Source organism: Myotis daubentonii, chromosome 1, assembly GCF_963259705.1.
Source record: "Myotis daubentonii chromosome 1, mMyoDau2.1, whole genome shotgun sequence".
NCBI classification, from domain to species: domain Eukaryota; kingdom Metazoa; phylum Chordata; class Mammalia; order Chiroptera; family Vespertilionidae; genus Myotis; species Myotis daubentonii.
The window spans coordinates 218,949,723-218,966,415 of NC_081840.1; the positions used below are offsets into that span (position 1 = coordinate 218,949,723).

Consider the following 16,693-nt stretch of genomic DNA (forward strand, 5'->3'; position numbering starts at 1 on the left):
TGAAGATACCTGGGGCTGAGGAGAGGGGAAATTGAAAGGAGGCTGAGATCTGAGAGGGGGCTGACTGAGCACCAGGGAGGTGAGCCGAGGAAAAAGCCGGACATTTGCAATGCCCTGGAGTACAGAATTCCTGGAGACTCACATTAGTGGGAGCACAGCAGGACTCAAGTACAAGGTGAGCGTGTCATGTCTATAACAGAGTAAGCTGACAGCCCTGAGGCCATGCTTTCCATTCAAGCCAGAACTTTCTTTGCAGGAAACAAAAGAACATGAGAAGCCTTACCACATCCTTTCTCACTCTTACTTCCTTACTTTTGTGCACTAGTCACCTGCCTAGGCTGAAAATGAGGATGTTGAAGCAAGGGCAGCCGTAGTTCCTTCTCCTCTTTCTTCCTTACTCCTCAGTGAGGTCAAGAGTTGGTACAATGTGCACATACCAGGGAATGAAATCAAACAACTGAGTGAGTTCTGTGCAATGTTCCTGCTGTTCTGGTAGGAATGAAATACATGTATGAGCAATGCGATTTTAGCAATTCTGCATTTAAAACTGGCATCACACAATGAAAACAGAAAAATCCTTGCTAATATTTAAATTTTATAAAGAACTAGAGGCCCGGTGCATAAAATTTGTGCACGGGTAGGGTCCCTAGGCCTGGCCAGCAATCAGGGCCAATCAGGTTCCCTGCATCCCCACTTTCTCCTTCCCTTGCTCCCTCAGTGCCCCACCACCATTGCTGGTCACCTGCCATATTCCGCGCCATCCCCTGGTGGTTAGCACATGTCATAGTGAGTGATTGAACTCCTGAGGGGACATTTTGCATATTAGCCTTTTATATAGATAGTCTTACAGATGTTCGAGGATTTACAATGGTTTGGCTTGTGATTTTCTGACTTATGGTTGTGCGAAAGCAGTGTGCCTTCAGTAGAAACCAGACGTGGAACTCTGAGTTTGGATCTTATGTAGGAGCCATCAAGATGCAGGTCCCTGAGCAGTGGTAGCGAGCCACAGCTCTGTCAGCCACAACCACGAGGGTGAATAACCAACCCTCTACAGTCTACTTACTGTGTTGCCAGTGTTTTTTGGAAATTGTGTTGAGCATGTTTAAGGTAGACGAGGCTAAGCTAGGCTGTTCAGTAGGTTAGGTGCATTAAATGCATTTTCAACTCATAACAAACTTTTAAAAAGTCAGAAAACTAGAAAAAGAGGAGGAAAAAAAAAAGGACAAGACCAGAGAGACTATAGAGGAACCTGTGGAGCATTATGGTAAGTGAAATAAGCCAGTCAGAGAAAGACAAGTACCACATGATTTCACACACATGTGGAATTTAATGAGCAAACTGAACAAACAAAATAGAGAGAGCAGGCAGACAGTTCTGGTGGGGGAGCTGCTGGAGGAATTGACAAAAAAAAAAAAAAGAACTAAGAAGCCCATGGAGAGGCTGGAGGAAAGGAAAGCTTTCTACCTGCCATGCCTGTAATGGCACTTTACTCCTGCCTTTTGACCAAAGGGACCAACAAATTATGAAGCTGGCCCTGGTGGTGAGTAGTAACATTTCAGGGGGAAGTAGCCCCAAATTTTTAGTAAACAGTTCCAGGAGGCCCTTATTTCCCTGTAATTGAAAGCAACGCACTCTTTTTGGGTTTGGTCATCTTTATTTTTTCTTTCCCACAACCAGTTAAAAAAAATACAATCAATACAGGTACAAGGATCCAATTTGTAGAGTGCAAAGAGGGCCGCAGCCCCATCCAGGCTTAACTTTTGTATTTACAGTGAGGCACGGGCAGGGCTTACAGGAGTGTTGAAAAGCCAGCATTACAAAATACAGATAGTCTTGTTTCCCTTGACATTTCCAATGAGAGCCCCAAACAAGTCCCACTACTATTACTATATAACTTATAAAAACGCTGTACAGGTGCAAGGCTATAAATATGGCGTATAAATGGCTGTTAGGGAATTGGTATCTACACAGGGGCAGGCCAGGGGAGGGTTTGGTTTGGTGTCCTGGCCTGTCATGACGGATGTGCTGTGGCATAGTCCCCCCTCCCCAGACCTGGTTGAAGTTTCCTCTCCAGGGAGAACTAGAGGTGAGGAGTGTGGAGGGCAAAGGGGTAAATATAGCTGGGGCTCTAGAAGGCACAGAGGGCATGTGGGGCAAGAAGGAGCACATCCCTTGGACCCACAGATGCACACGGACCCTGCTGTCACCTGATCTCCCCTTAGGAAGATGAGGCAACAGGTGGGTCAAAGTGCATCCTGGCTCCCATCCTGGAAACTCAAAGACTCAGCAGGTAAAATGCTTGGACTAGCCATACCTGCCCAGGTGAGGGAGCCTTGGGGAGCACTAGGAAGAGAGCAAAGGCCCATGCCTGTGTTCTCCGAGGCCTCTTGCCCTGAAACTGTCCTGCTCTGGGGAGAGGACACCTGGGAGGCAGCTGCTGTGGGTTGAAGCCAGGCTATGGTAAAGGAGAATTTTATCACAATAAGAAAAGCATATGTGTGTGTGCATCTTTGAGAACCTTCCATAAATTCCTCCCTTGGGACTTCAGAAGATGGTTACGTCTGAGAATAAGTCCCATTGGCCAACCCATCTGTGTGCAGGAGTGGGTGGGTGGAGGGGATCATTATCGAGCCAGGCTTCATTGTCTAATTCTCTTTCTGCACCTTCCAGGGAGTGGGAGACCAGGGAGCAGGGGCGGAGACAGAGCGACCATGCAGGCTGACACATGCACAAAGGGGAATGAGAGTCAGAGCTGATGTTGATGCCATTTCTCAGCAAAGTGGAGAACGGCGTTGCAGAACCAGGAGGGAGCGAGGGAGACTTGGGGCCCCTCCTCCCACCTCGGGGGCAGCCCCTACAAGGCTGTGAGGCTGGAGGTGGTGTTTGTGTTCAGGGCGTCCACTTTGGACTTGGGGACCCCTTCCGGGGCCTCCACGACCATGGAGAGGCTACGAAAGGACTCGGGGACCTTGATGTGGATGTCCTCCTCCTCCACGGGGTCCTGGCAGCACTTGCTGCAGCGGCAGCACGTGGGGCAGCAGAGCCTGCAGCAGAAGCGGCAGCAGATGCGGCAGCAGCAGCAGCAGTTCCTCATGCAGCAGCCGGTGGCCAGAGAGACCGCGATGTCCCAGGGCTTCAGCGAGCGCATGCACAGGGGCAGGAAGTTCCAGGTCTGGAACACCTTGGGCAGGATGCGGGGGCAGCGGGCCTGCAGGAGCTTGAGCAGCACCACCAGAAGGATCACGAGGATGATGGGCACCCCCACGCCCACCAGCACTGGCCACCCAGCCAGCGAGAGGCCAAACACGGACAGTGGGACCAGGAAGAATAAGATGACCAGGTAGAAGACGGCAAACCAGCGGTACTTAGCTGAGATGTTGCCCAGCCCCTTGGCCAGGCGGATGGGCAGGCGGGTGAACGGGATTGGGTACCACAGAAGGATACCCGTGATGTTGAAGAAAAAGTGGCACAGGGCGATCTGAAACACAAGAAGTTGAACAGGTGAATGGTCTGTCGCATGGTGGTGGTAGTGGGGGGTGGGGGTAAGGGGGTGTCACCTAGCTGGCTGAATGGCTGAGGTAGTAGTACAGTCAAGGGGCCTGTACTGCCTGAGGGCCCACCATGTGTCAGGTTGAGGGGAGGAGTGTGTGTGTGTGGCTGGGAGGGGGTTGACCAGTTGAATTACAGCACAGTTTTCAGAGCCTGAAGTCATTTAGGCAAACTAACAATGAACTTCATGCATTTGCCCACTGCTGGCCTGTGTGTTGGCCCTGCGGTTTCCAGCTGAGCAGTTAAGAGCTGGAGGGGCAGAGGGGAAGGCTCGCAGGACAGCTGGGTCCCTTGGCTCAATGCCCCATTCTAGGGAGGGGAGAGAAAGAGGAATGGGGACAGTTAACAGCATCAGCAGCTGACGTTTATAATGTTTACTATGAGCGAAACAACTGTTCTAAGCACGTTATGTGGATTCCTTCAATCCTCAAACAATATCCTATGAGGTGGCTATGAATATTATCCCCATGTGATATTAGAGATAACTGAGGCACCATGGGGTTAAACTATTTTCCCAAAGTCAAACAGATGAGAGAAGGTAGAGGTGGGTTTCAAACCCAGGAAGCCTGACTTCAGAGGCCACTCACTGTCCTTTGTCCTCCCACAAGGTACCAGGCATCCGGCTAGGGACTTGAACCAGCCCTGGCTAATACAGTAGACATGTGTGGCGACTGAGCACTTGAAATGTGGCTACTTCAAAGACTTAGTCCAAAAGAGAATGTAAATTATCACATTTTAAAAATATTGATTACATGTTGAAATGGTAATGGGTTAAATAAACACATCATTAAAATTGATCTTCCTGTTTCTTTTCACTCTTTAAATGTAGCTACTAAAAATTTCAAAGTACCTGGGTGACTCAAATTTGTATTCTACACTCACATTATATTTCTATTGGACATCATGGCTTTAGCCAGAACCTCAGGTCTTCATAATGTCTATGATTCCAAAATACTCTTTCTACCTCTATCAAGTGGCCATCCCACTTTTGTTTAATCAACTGCCAGTGATGGGAGTCTCACTGCCTCTCTAAGGAGTAGATGGCTTCTCCTCCACATTACCATTTAGACTTAACAAGAGAAGCAGGGTTGTTGTTAGAAACCATCTGCTTGCAAGGCCACTGATATTGTCGCATCCCACCCATAGAGCCCCTGCCCCATGCAGCATTCCTGACCTGGAGTGAGCTCCTCAAGGTTTTGCCTGGACTGGCCAAGGCGGCCATGATGGCGGTGGTGGTGGTGCCGATGTTGGCCCCCAGCGTGAGTGGATACGCCCTCTCAATGCTTATCACACCGACACCTGGGGGAAAATACAAAGTCCATAACTTCAGTCCCAGAGGATGACAGGAGATGGTAACAGTGCCAGAGGGAGAAGCCAGGGAGAAACTCACCGATCAGTGGGGTCAAAGTAGACGTGAACACTGAGCTGCTCTGCACGATGAAGGTCATGCCTGCCCCAACTAAGATAGCCAGGTAGCCAGTCAGCCAGGAGAAGGGGAAAGGGAAATCTGGAAGACCAAAGGAAAAGTGATCTGTCACAAGCCTTCTAGGAAGGCATGGGATGGAGGCCTGGGGGGCACCTCCACAGGACAAGAGTGGGTGCACGTGCTAGGGTAGGAAACCCGTGGGAAGGATGGTTCCACAGTTCTGGATTTGAGCTGGCTCTTTCTCAGGACCTTGCAAACATGCAATCCAAGTTTGTTCCTGTTCCCCAGTCCCACCCAAGATGCCAAGAAAGATTTCAAAGGCCAAGAGTGTCTTAGCTTCTGCAGCTTCTCAAATCCAAAGAAAATCCATACAGAGGCCGCTGCTAGATAAGAATCTAAAGGAGCTTCCCTGAGGTGGCAACAGTGATGCCAACCCTAGAAAGCCCCGAATGAGGGGGGGGGGGGCAGTTCACCTACCAGTGTTGATGGTCTTCTTGATGACAACAGCTACTCGCCCCTCGAGCACAGAGCCCAGGACCTTGACGATCATGATCAGACAGCCACAGAGCACCAGCAGGGAGGTGACCAGCAGGATGATGCCAACAACAAGATCCAGGAGGTTGGCATTCACAAAGAGGTGCTGGCCTGAAGAAACCATGGTAAGTCCTTATTAGAAGGGCATGGAGTCCCCCAAGCCACAGATTGTAATTTAGGCCCCAGTGTCTCATAGTGACAGAATCTTGGTTGTTCACCACCAGCACCCCAGATAGCCCGTCCCAGTGGCTAATGCTCTGAGTTCTACTCACACTTGGCAATGTTCTCCCGGTGGGTCACGTTCTTGATGGTCCAGGTGTGGGAACCATTTGTCCAACAGAGGTCAGGGGAGGTGCAGTTCTGAATCGAGGGGACGGTGACATTCATCTGAGTCTAGATGGCAAACAAAACACTCAATTTTAGTGGGGAGAAGGGAGAGACCATGGTCTCTCCATAAATGGGAACAGAAGCAGCCAGAAGTCATGGGACATGAAAATAATGCCAAGTGAGAATAATGTATCTGTGGTGTGGGATGGGGCAAAAGGTTCTCTCCATTCTACTGCATTCTGTCTGTCATTCTAGCATTCAAGGACGTATTTCCTTATGGGCCAGTTTTGATTTTTTAGGAGTCTCCAATTTTCTGTTGCCTGACCTTTTATTTGCCCACTTCGAATGAATTTGCTTCAAGTACAGAGTCCACTCACCCACCAATATTCTTAGAAACTTACCACATTGGTCACAGTTTTGCACCAAATCTTGATCAGACTCTTGTTCTGAGCTGCTGGGTCATTCATTGCAATCTGGTTGATAACCTTTTTATCCAGCTGAGGAAGGCAATAGACAGAAGAGAGTCAGCACATACTCAGAACGAACATGGGAGGGACTCACAGGGGCTGCTACAGACAGGGCCTCAGAGGAGATGAACAGATGGTCAAGTCCCTGCAAAGGTGAGATGGGGCTCACCCTGTCAGCACCTAGACATAAGCAAGTGCTTGATAAATAAACAAGTGAAAGATGTGAATAGTGAACTGGTGCCTAGAAAGCACGTAGGTATTCACTGGGTGACCGAATGGCAGAGAAAACCAGAAATGAGAGTGAGAGGGCAAGGTCTAAGCTGGCCCCTTCTCCTAAGGCAACATTCACCAAGCCTTCTTTCATTTAATAATATGGACAGACTCTGGTGACCAGAGGGGAAGATGGATGGGAAGGGCAGTAGCCTTTCTTTTTGGCTGGAAGTAGGATAACACTTTGCCAGTGACCCCACTGGTGCTGAGGTCAGTAGTGAGACCAAAGTTGCCCCAGGTGTCCAATGGGCAGTGCTTGAGCCTTGAGAAGCACTCACCATCTCCCTCCACCTTCCAACATGACACGCATGTTGAGGTCAAGGAAACAAGAAAGGTCCATTATACTACCTAGTGTTTCCCCAGTTTCATTTTCCTTGGCTTTTTTCAGAGGCAGCCAAATAGCGGTATTTAGAGATTCCTTCCTGTCCATCCCCGACTGAGCAGGGTGAAGGGCAAGGGGGAGGGAGTTAACACTTGAACCTTACCTGGATAATTTGCTTTGTAAGAGGATTCGTGATAACTTTCAGAAGTTCCGGGGCATTTTCTCCACTTTTGAAATGGAAGGACTCCACTATCAAGTTGGTCAGGACCTCCAGGTAGTGGGTGGAGACCTCCACAGGCAGGAGCACCAGCACGGAGAGCCAGTTGAAGAAGTCGTGGACGGTGGCCCCTGCAAAAGCCCTATGGAAGGGAACCCCAAGCCAGCAGCCAGGTTAGTCAATGAGCAAGTGGGCACCAGTCTAGGAAGGTCAATCTATTGAAATATCTCCAACAGCAGTGAGCAAGGTCAACCACATTCCTATGAGCAGGCACCGCCGTAGATTACATGCTTATGTTTGTATGTCATGGGTTATCCAGAGGCAAAAATTCATCTAACAGTGAAAAGAGCCCAAAATCTGGATAAGAAAACCTTGAATTCCAGCCATTCCTCTCGGCAAAGTTGCTTAGCCTCTTTGTCTCTCTACATTAATAAAATGGGGCATAGGAAAGCCAACTTGGCTTCTTGAGAAGATCAGATGAGCAAACACCCTGGATAATGTCCAGTAGTGTTTCATCTACGACTACTGCCCCCCAACCAGCCTGTCCAAGGCCAATGCCTGACCCACTGCACGAACATCACACAGACAAGCTAAAAACTGCCTCTCTATCTTAGTAAAAAAGAAAGAAAGCTGTCGCCTGTTAGAAAAGAGGCCAGGAAATGTGCTTACTTTTTACATTAACCTTTTGGAAGCAAAGGGTTCCCTTTGCCTGGTTCCAGCCCGCCCCATTTCGTATCTCACACATCCACATCCACAAAAGCTACATTTTGCCTTTCAGTAGCAGGCTAGTGAAGAACAAAGAAACAGTGGCATGGGTTGAGCTGGCCAAGAATGAAAGCTTAGGGTTATAATTATTTCTGACTAAGCAGGACAGGAAACCACAACCTAGCTGGCCTTGTCTTAACTGCACCATGTTGCAAGTGGTAAGCTTCTAGCTAGGGCTTGCATTTAGGGAACCCTGACTCTGTGCCAGGCACCTTGCTAAGTGTTTACCTGTATGACTGTGTTTACTCCTTTAGACAACACAGTGATGGTGCCAATCCTACCCCCGCTGTGCAGATCAGGGGGCTGTTTCCAGTCATGATCCCTACCCTCAGCTGCACTCCCCTATGGCCAGGAATAGGCGGGCCAGGGCTGACAAGCACATTCTCAGTGGCGATCTAGAGGTAGTTATGACAAGCTGGCCAACACCGATGGGCCTGTTGGTGTCAAGGGCTAGTTCTGAGCCTCCTACCTTCTGAATACATTCCGGTCTCCTGCCTGCATGAGCGCCACAAGGGTGTTGGTGATTGAGGTTCCAATGTTGGCTCCCATGACAAAGGGAATGGCAGTCCGCACCGTCAGCACTGGGTAGGAAACAGGAAGTCAGCAAGCCAGCGAGTATAGGTAGGCAGCCTGGCCAGGTTCTGAGGTGCCCCAGGCAGGCTGAATACATCAGACTAGTCACTGCCTAGAGCAGCAGCTCTTCACCTGTGTGCACCTTGCAGTGAATCTGACGAAAGCTAGGGCGACTCATATAGAAATATAAACATGGACCAAAAAGACTTTTGAGCACATAATTCCAGGGAATCCACAGACCCCAAGAAACCCTTCGTGAGCTCTACTTTGAAGTGTCTTTCTCAATTCCTCACAGGCAAGGCCACCTTGAGGGAGACCAGAAAACAAATAACAAACATGGCAAATTCCTGGCAGTATAATTTCTTTTTCTAAACAAGATTAATATAGTGCCACAATGTTCAAGCACATAAGTTATTTTAAAGAAGTAATATCTTTTTCTAATTGGGCCCAGAAAAGGCTCTAGTTAATTTTGGCTAAAATGCTGGTTTGGGTTGAAAATTCATGTGTTTACACTTGTCCCACTCAGGGAAGCTGTCTCCACTCTCAGTCAGGTTCAAGTTTGGAATGGCAGCTGCTCGCCACATATGCCTACTGACCCCTTAAAATATAGCTAGTGCAACTGAGTGACCGGGCTATATATTTTCAATTAAAATCAATTAAGGTTAAATGAAATTAAATAGCCACATATGGCGAGTGTCTGTTGGACTGGACAGCACAGCTCCAGATAATTCAGGGTCTATTCTCAGACTGGGCTATGGAAACAGAAACAGGAAGCTGCCTGAGGTTCAGAGTGGAACACACCATAGTAGGACAAGATGGGGAGATCAGGGTGGCAAGCCTGGACACATGCAGAATAAATCGCGGGCTCCCAGCTGCAAGGGGAACGCCTGGAATAGATCTGGGTTCATGGGTGCCTGAACTCACGTGAGGAGGCAACCATGCTGACGATGATGGATGTGGAGGTGCTCGAGCTTTGCACCATGGCTGTCACCAGCACCCCAATCATCAGTCCCGCCAGGGGGTTGGACATGATAGAGTTGCTGCTGAAGAACTTCCCGGCCATTTTTCCTGGAAAAATAAAACAAATCATGGCCACAGGTTACAGGGTTAGGTGGGTACCAAGTGGCTGACATTTGGTTGTGGATCTCAGCCTCCAGCCCTGCTGGCACCTGTGGCAGCTTGCTCCCTTGTGCATTTCCCCTGCACTGCCTTGATGCCAGGATACATACCCCACCTACCCCTAGACCCTGTTCCTCTTGTGGCTTCATCCTGTGCCCTTCCTTTCTTCAACCACTAGCCTTCTGGTCATGAACCTGGCCTCAACTCTACTTGGCCCTATGGGTGCCAGTGAATTTCCTGTCTCAACTCCTATCTCTGGGGTGTATTCCCAATTCATAAGATTTGTCCTCCAAGAGTGGATCTTCTCATCTATCCACTCTCCCTCCCTTAAGCCCTAGCCCTAGCCCCAGCCCCAGCCTGTAATTGAATGCTGGGGCTGTCATTTCTGTGTGTGCCTCTGAGACCTTTGCTGTTATTGCTTCAGACTAGGTTGACCAGAAGTGGCATCCAGAAAGTAAGCCACTTACCCCAATTCTCCCAAGTCATAAAGATGAGTTCTCAAGAGAGGCACCAAGGGGTGCAAAAAGCCATGTGCCAGGTGTCCCCCAGACCTGAATTTGAATGTCATTATGCCAATTACAGGCTGTGAGCCTTAGGATCTCTTTGAGCCTCGGCCCTCTCCTCTCTAAATGGGAAGGAATGTTGAAGACAGTGCCCCTGAAAACGCCCGGACCGAGGAGGCATTCAAAGTGCTAGCTGTCAGTGTCGTTGCACATTTGGGGTACAAAGGTGACCAAGCCCGTGGTGAGTTCACACTTCACGGCCACGCTGGGCCATGCTCAGCGCTGGATGAAGGCTCTCCCAGTCTGGGGACCCCTGTCCTTCTCCGGCAAAGGTCCAGCTTTGATTCTCTTAGTAACTTTGGCCTAAGATTATTCTTATCCAATACTCCCCTCACATGGGGGTCCCCAAGAAAGAAGGGATCCCTTAGATAAATCTATGTCAAACAGCTTCCTGTCTAAGGTTCGTGGACAAACACAAGGCCCTGGATGCCTGGAACTGGCTCCAGCCCTGGCTCCTGGCCTAAGCCACCTAAGCCTGTCAGACTTCTGTAGGCCTCGGTTTTCTCCTCTGTAAAATGGGAGGTGAGCTGAGGTGGCTCCCAGCCCTAAAATGCAGCTGGAGAGGGCTTGATGCCTGGCGAGGATCTGAACCAAATGAGAACACCCCTGCCCCAGCCCTTCAGCCCTTCCTTCCATACCTCCAACCAGCTGGAAGGCACTGCTGAGGACATCCAAGGAGCACACGAACAGGTAGAGGAAGCCCAGGAGCAGAAGGAACTTCCCGATCCCTTGCAAGATACACAGAATCTTCCCTTCGGTGTCTCTCTCTGGGGGATGGGGAAAAGCACAAAGACTTTTAGTGTCTGAAACCCTGAGGAGTTTGGCAGTGAACTCTGAACCCCCCAAACCCCTCCACCCCCAGCCAGGGGCCTGTGAGCACTTATGGACAGCAAGGCCCAGAGATGGTGGGCAGCTGTGGCTGCAGTTTCAGGGAAATTACCACTATCGCCCACTTAGTTGAAAGCCCTGCAGTGTCTCCACAGGATGTGCACTGGGGAGGAGGGGTTCGGTGTAGTCTGGGACAAGCAAGCCAGGCTCCATGCTCAGCTGAGCGCCTGTCACTGAGCGAGGCGGTGAAGAGCACTTACCACCCGCTGAGTGTGGGGTCAGAGATAATGGCTCTCCTAAGCTCCTCTGAACAGCACAGACTATTTTCTAAGAGGTGGCTGCAAGGTAGCAATCACAGCCTCCATTTGGGGGGGGCTTGGGCAATGCTGCATCCTTGATGGCTATTTTCTCTGCTTTTAAAGTGGTTCTCACCCCTCCCACCTCAAAAGCTCCCTTCCCCTCCCTGTCCTGCAATCCACAGATCACCTTACACCCTGAACCAGGAAAATAGTGCAGCATTTGCTTGCCCGGCTATTGTGGCTATACTACCTCTGTCTTCCAGAAGGCTTCTCTGATGCTTGCATTTAGGGAAGGGGACACCCCCCCCCCCCGCCCCCCTTCCAGCTTTCAGAGCAGGGACCCTAACTGCTCACTGCTGCAGCCACAGCACCTTGACAGTACCCAGGAGCTGGTCAGCACGCAATGGGTAATTAAGGAGCAGCACCGTGCCCAGCCTGGTTATAACCCCAGCAATGGCACATTTGCCGAATGAACGAAAGAAAGTACCAAGAATTCACCAATCATCACTCCATGCTTTCACTCCAAGCCTCCTAGACTGTCGGGTGACCACCCTGGCCGGGCCCTTTGTTCGAAGGGCATCAGGACAGTGGGAAGGGAGGCGATACTGTAATGGTGGTGAGCTCGCTCCCTTGCCGATCTCATTTTACCTGTCCACTTGATCCCCTTGTGCTGAAACTCGGGCAGGTCCCAGGGGTCTTCTGTGTCGGTGGGCTCCTCGATCAGGGTGGCAGTGGAGTGGGATGGCAGAAGTTCAATCTTGGTTTCAGAGGTCCCGGCGACATCTGGCCAAACAAACAACAAAGGCCAGGAGAAATGATGAATCAGACCCGTGTCTCTTGGGGTCCCCACAGGAGGCCCCTGGGGACTGGATGAGCAGCACTTACTTTTGTTGGTCTCCTTTCCTTTCCCATCCGTGGGGGGCTGTTGGCTCGTGATGCCTTCGATGTATTTACCTGGGTTGGGCTGGGCATTTTCCACCTCAGGCCAAGGAGCCATGGTCTGTGGGTAGGTGGGAAAACAGAGCTTAAAGGAGCAGCCACTGAAAGGAGGTCACTCAGATGTCATGGCAGGGAGAGCCAGCAGCTGCAAGGGTTGGGGGAGTGGATGAGTGTTGTGCTTACACCTCCTAAGTGTGGGCTCTTCAGCGCCGTATTACACTCCTCTGTAGGCCTCCCTCAACCACTTCTTCATGTGTGTTTCCATGCCAGCCTGACCTCTATTTCACTCTAACCACCTTTGATTTCCCTACTCCCTGTCTCGTCCTCTGTCTTGACTGTCCCCTTCAGTCAGAAAGAGGATGCAAACGCATCCACCTTCATAGATTCTCGGTCTGCCAAGTCCTCATGATCCTCCAAGGCGCCCCCAGTGGACTTAACCTATATGCTCATATACAGTTCACCTGCTTTAACCAACCGTCAGGTCTTCTGCCATAAGCAAGACACATTAGACCTGGCTCAAATCCTAGAGGTGCCCTTGATCAAGGGCCGTGTGCTTACTCAAGTCCCTTTATGCCTCTGGATATCAAGTGTCTGTGTCCCCATGTATAGAGTGGGGGCAATTCTTTTTTGCAGGGTTGTGAGGTTAATGGTGATACCTAGTAAAGTGCCTGGCACCAAGAAATAGTAGCGATTATTACTGTGCCATGCTGCCTGGATTAATTTGTCAGACCCTGTTCTTTCCAGGCTTCCTTCCTCAGAACCCATTTCCCTGGCCAAGGCTTTCTCAGGGACATGGAGTGGAAGTGTGGCTCCTGACACAATGCAACCCAAAGGACTAGAACAAACAGGTCACAGAAGAGGAAGTACAAGTGGCTACAAATAAGAGTTCAGCCTTGTCAGTAACCCAATATGTGCAAATTAAATAAAATGAGTAAAAAAAAAAGTTTTTGTAAAAAAATATGTCATACTGGAGAGGATGCAGTAAGATGAGCACTACAGGCAATGCCGGAGAACATTTGGCAAAATGGCTAAAGAGCCACCCATTTTACATAAATCTTGACCCTGTCATTTTACTACTAGGAATTAGGGGTTGAAGATTTTCCCTAAGACAGTTAAAAAGACCTGCCCGGCGCTGATCGCCTCTTTGAAGGAGGCTTTGTCTAGCTCACTGCATCCTTGGGGTCTGCAGCTCTGCCTGGCACATGGCAGTGCTCAGAAATGTTTGCTGATGAAATGAACTTGATGGAGACCAGAGACCTTGCTGCACTGTCAGAGAGGAGAATGTAAATAGGGAGTTTACTAGGGTGCCTCCGTTCAGTGTAGTGGCATGCCATTAAAGAGGTTGTAAAGAATCAGAACAACAACAACAAAATACAACAACAATAAAAAGCCAGGAAAATTGTGAATAAAGGGCAATTGTTGTCCCATTCACAGCACTTCAATAAGGACCCAGAAATGTTCCATGGGGTTCAGAGTGGATGGTGGGATGGGGTGATTGTTATTTTCTTCCATCTGAAATTTCTAAATTTTAAGATACAGCCCAACCCCCAAATCCACAAAGGTAAGAAGGTTCAGGGATGTACTGTTACTCATATTGATAAAGCTAGGAGTTAAAAGGCTCCAAAGGCTTTCTCCTAACACCTCACTCCTGACGCAGCTGTTCCTCCCCGGCCTCCCCAAGGCCACACTCCAGCACGCTCTCGCTGCCTGCCACTGGAGCCGAGAAGAGTAAAGGCACCTATGTTGGCAGTTCTGGTGCCCAGAAAGGGGCTTTTGGTGTCTGAGCATGAGGCTGGGGTTACGATCACACACCTACTCCTTCACTTCCCACCACTGGTCCCTACAGTCCATCTGGCTGTGTTGACAGTCCTTTTGGCTCAAATTCCTGCATCCACCTGCGCACCCCATGCCAACAGGAAGTCTTGCAGGCTAAGGAGAGGAAATGTCTTGGCTCCTCTCAGACCTGTGTAACAGGGAAATGTAGGGCACCTGGCAGTCACCCAACCCCTACACTCTGCTTTGTTTGGGTCTTTCCAAACCGGACCTGTTCTGGGGCTGCTGGAGCTCAGCCCAAGGACATCTGAAAAAGTGGGGAAAGGAGGCATGAGGCAGCATCCTGCAGACAGACCAAGCCACCCTCACTTTCTCCCCCTGGGGCCGCCCCAAGCACAGGGAGGATCCCTCTGCAGCCCAGCATGCAGGGCACTTAGCAGCCAGACTGCTTGCTGAGTGCACTGTGCCAGGCACTGCTGCAAGCCTCGTCCGCAAGTTACCCCCGAGCATCACACTGCACTTCGAGGGAATGTTTTCTTACACTTTGAAAAAAATGATCAAGACCAAAAATTCCCAAGAGGGTGGTGACTATTTTTCTTTAGCTGCCTTTAGGCAACATAGCCCCCAAGGGCCTGGTAGTGGTGGGAGGGAGGGGTGTGGGACAGGAGACAGGGAAGCAGTTGGCCTGGTTTTATGTTGCTGCATGGCTTTAATTTGGACTTTTGATACGCACTAATAGGATTTTTAAAGACATTTGCCCTCTCTTTGAAGTAGGGCCCCAATACCATACCACCCTCCCAGTGTACCTTAAATTTGGGTTTAGAACATTTTCAGGAAATCCTGTATAATTATAAAACTATATCAATTATTTTGCATTGCATTGGGGGGGGGGGTTAAAGGGCTAATTTATAATAATAAACATTTAAAACACATTTCCATCATTTTGCATCCCCCTTTTTGGACTCTTCTGCATGATTAAAATCCATTGGGATGACTTAACTCCCTGAGACATCCTGCTTGCTCCCTGCTGATACAGCCATTCTGTCCCCAGGGTAGGGTTGGGATGGGATGGGAGGAGGGTGGTGAGGAAGATGGGGTGGAAAGTGGCTGCCTTCTTTCTTAAGTTGAACTCAGGCTATTTTTGTCAACTCTGTGTCTAACAGTAATAAACCAGAGGTCCTCCCACCACTGGGGACTTCTTTTAATGAGTGGTTGAGCGATTTGGGGTGGATTTTGGAAGCATGCCCTTCTTGCCAGCAGATCATTATCAGCTGGTTGGTTGGCACAAACCAAGAGATTCAAACACGTTTAACACTCTGAAACAATGGCCTCCTAGGAGGCACAACTTTGCAAACATTCCCAACAAAGTGTAGGCGAATGAACTCCATCACAGGAGGGCTAACCCAGAAATCGCTTGGTGAACCCAACACACAGGGAGGGAGGATTGCACCCGATGAAACCAGCAAGCTGCCTCCATGAAATGTTGGAGGAAGCTGCCTCCTTGGGAAGGAGCAGGAGGGGTTCTACTCCGTTCACCTCAATACCAGTGACCTAGGGCAGGCATCTCCCAGGGGATCTGAAGACTGAATTAGCGCCATTCCATCGGCCGCCCTCTTTCTGGCCTGGAGAGCCTGGATCCCCCCGAAGCTGCACCTGTGCCCATCTCTCTCCTGGTTAGCCACTCCCCTGGTTATCTGGCCTGATACCCTCAGAACATTGAAAAATTGTGGGCTCTGTCCTCCCAAGACAAGATGAGGGACAGGCCAGCCCTCTCCTGATTCTGGCCACCTGCCCCGGTGAACAAGTTTGCACTGTACCTTGCAGTCACTTAAGAGAAAGAACAACTTAGCAGTGGAAGTCATGCTGGGTGGGGGTGGGATGGGGGTGTGCAGCAGGGGACAGCCACACAGACCTAGAATTTCAGCTCAAATCTCAAATGCCTGTTCTTGTAAAGAGGGTAAGCAGAGACTCAGAGACTGAGGGACCTGCCTTGGGTCACAGAGAGAATCACTGACTAAACAGAGCACCTAGCCCTCCTGATGCCGCATAATACTTCCATTCCCCACCCCCTTTCCCTCCCCAAACCACGAGCCCTAACTATCTATAATTTGAGAATTCCCCAAGTGTGACTCATTCATAACTGCCAGTAGCAGGAGTGCACTCATAGGAGCTGTAGTAATAGCTATAGCAGTAATGCTAAGAAAGAAATCTGAAAATTTGGAGGTTTGTGATTTTTTTCCTCTTCCTCAGCCCAAAGCCAGCCAAGTTTCCTTGAGGTCAGCATGGAGGGATATCTAAAAGAATTAAGTAGTTTAAGGTTCTCAAGAGAGCGTGAGATGGGAGCGGGAAGCGCCCTGGCCGGGGCGGCGGTACTCACCAGCGCTCCCTGCGCAGGTAGTGGACCCAAGCAGTCACTCAGGTGCAGCGCAGCGGCCCGGTTATATAGCCAAGGTGTTGCGCAAAGAGGCCGGCGGCAGAGGCTGTCACCACGCCCCTCGCACATTCCAGGACCGCCTGTCGCGCCAGTGCACTGCCTACCTGCTGGCTTAATGAGCCCAACGTGACCTCGCCCGGCTGCGCGGAGGAAAGAGAGGCGGCCGGCTGCGGGGAGAAATCTCAGCCTTTCCCAGGAGACGGAAGGCAGCGAACGTGCCCGCGCCCCGTGCGCCCCTGTCCCGGGCTGGCGCGCTCTGCTCTGTCCCAAGGCATGACACAAAGGATC

At 50.1% G+C, this 16,693-nt stretch overlaps 1 protein-coding gene across 1 annotated transcript; it reads right to left on the bottom strand.

Moving 5' to 3' along the window:
* Nucleotides 1–1,616: 1,616 nt before the first annotated feature.
* Nucleotides 1,617–16,489, bottom strand: SLC34A2 (solute carrier family 34 member 2). The gene is made up of 13 exons (XM_059674007.1): nt 16,349–16,489; nt 12,145–12,259; nt 11,908–12,042; nt 10,771–10,899; nt 9,375–9,518; nt 8,347–8,458; nt 7,059–7,254; nt 6,238–6,333; nt 5,782–5,902; nt 5,453–5,620; nt 4,940–5,056; nt 4,724–4,848; nt 1,617–3,478 (listed from the first exon to the last, which is right to left on the bottom strand). Exons 1-13 carry the CDS (start codon nt 16,472–16,474, stop codon nt 2,855–2,857), a joined length of 2,208 nt encoding a protein of 735 aa, XP_059529990.1. The 5' UTR covers nt 16,475–16,489; the 3' UTR covers nt 1,617–2,854.
* Between the last annotated feature and the right edge of the window lie 204 nt (nt 16,490–16,693).

Excerpts from the sequence above, each read along its gene's own strand:
- SLC34A2 (XM_059674007.1), bottom strand. The coding sequence starts at position 16,474 with ATGTGCGAGGGGCGTGGTGACAGCCTCTGCCGCCGGCCTCTTTGCGCA. Across the intron at positions 6,334-7,058 it reads TTACAAAGCAAATTATCCAG|CTGGATAAAAAGGTTATCAA; the intron begins GTAAGGTTCAAG and ends TGCCTTCCTCAG. Across the intron at positions 5,903-6,237 it reads GCAAAACTGTGACCAATGTG|ACTCAGATGAATGTCACCGT; the intron begins GTAAGTTTCTAA and ends TTTGCCATCTAG.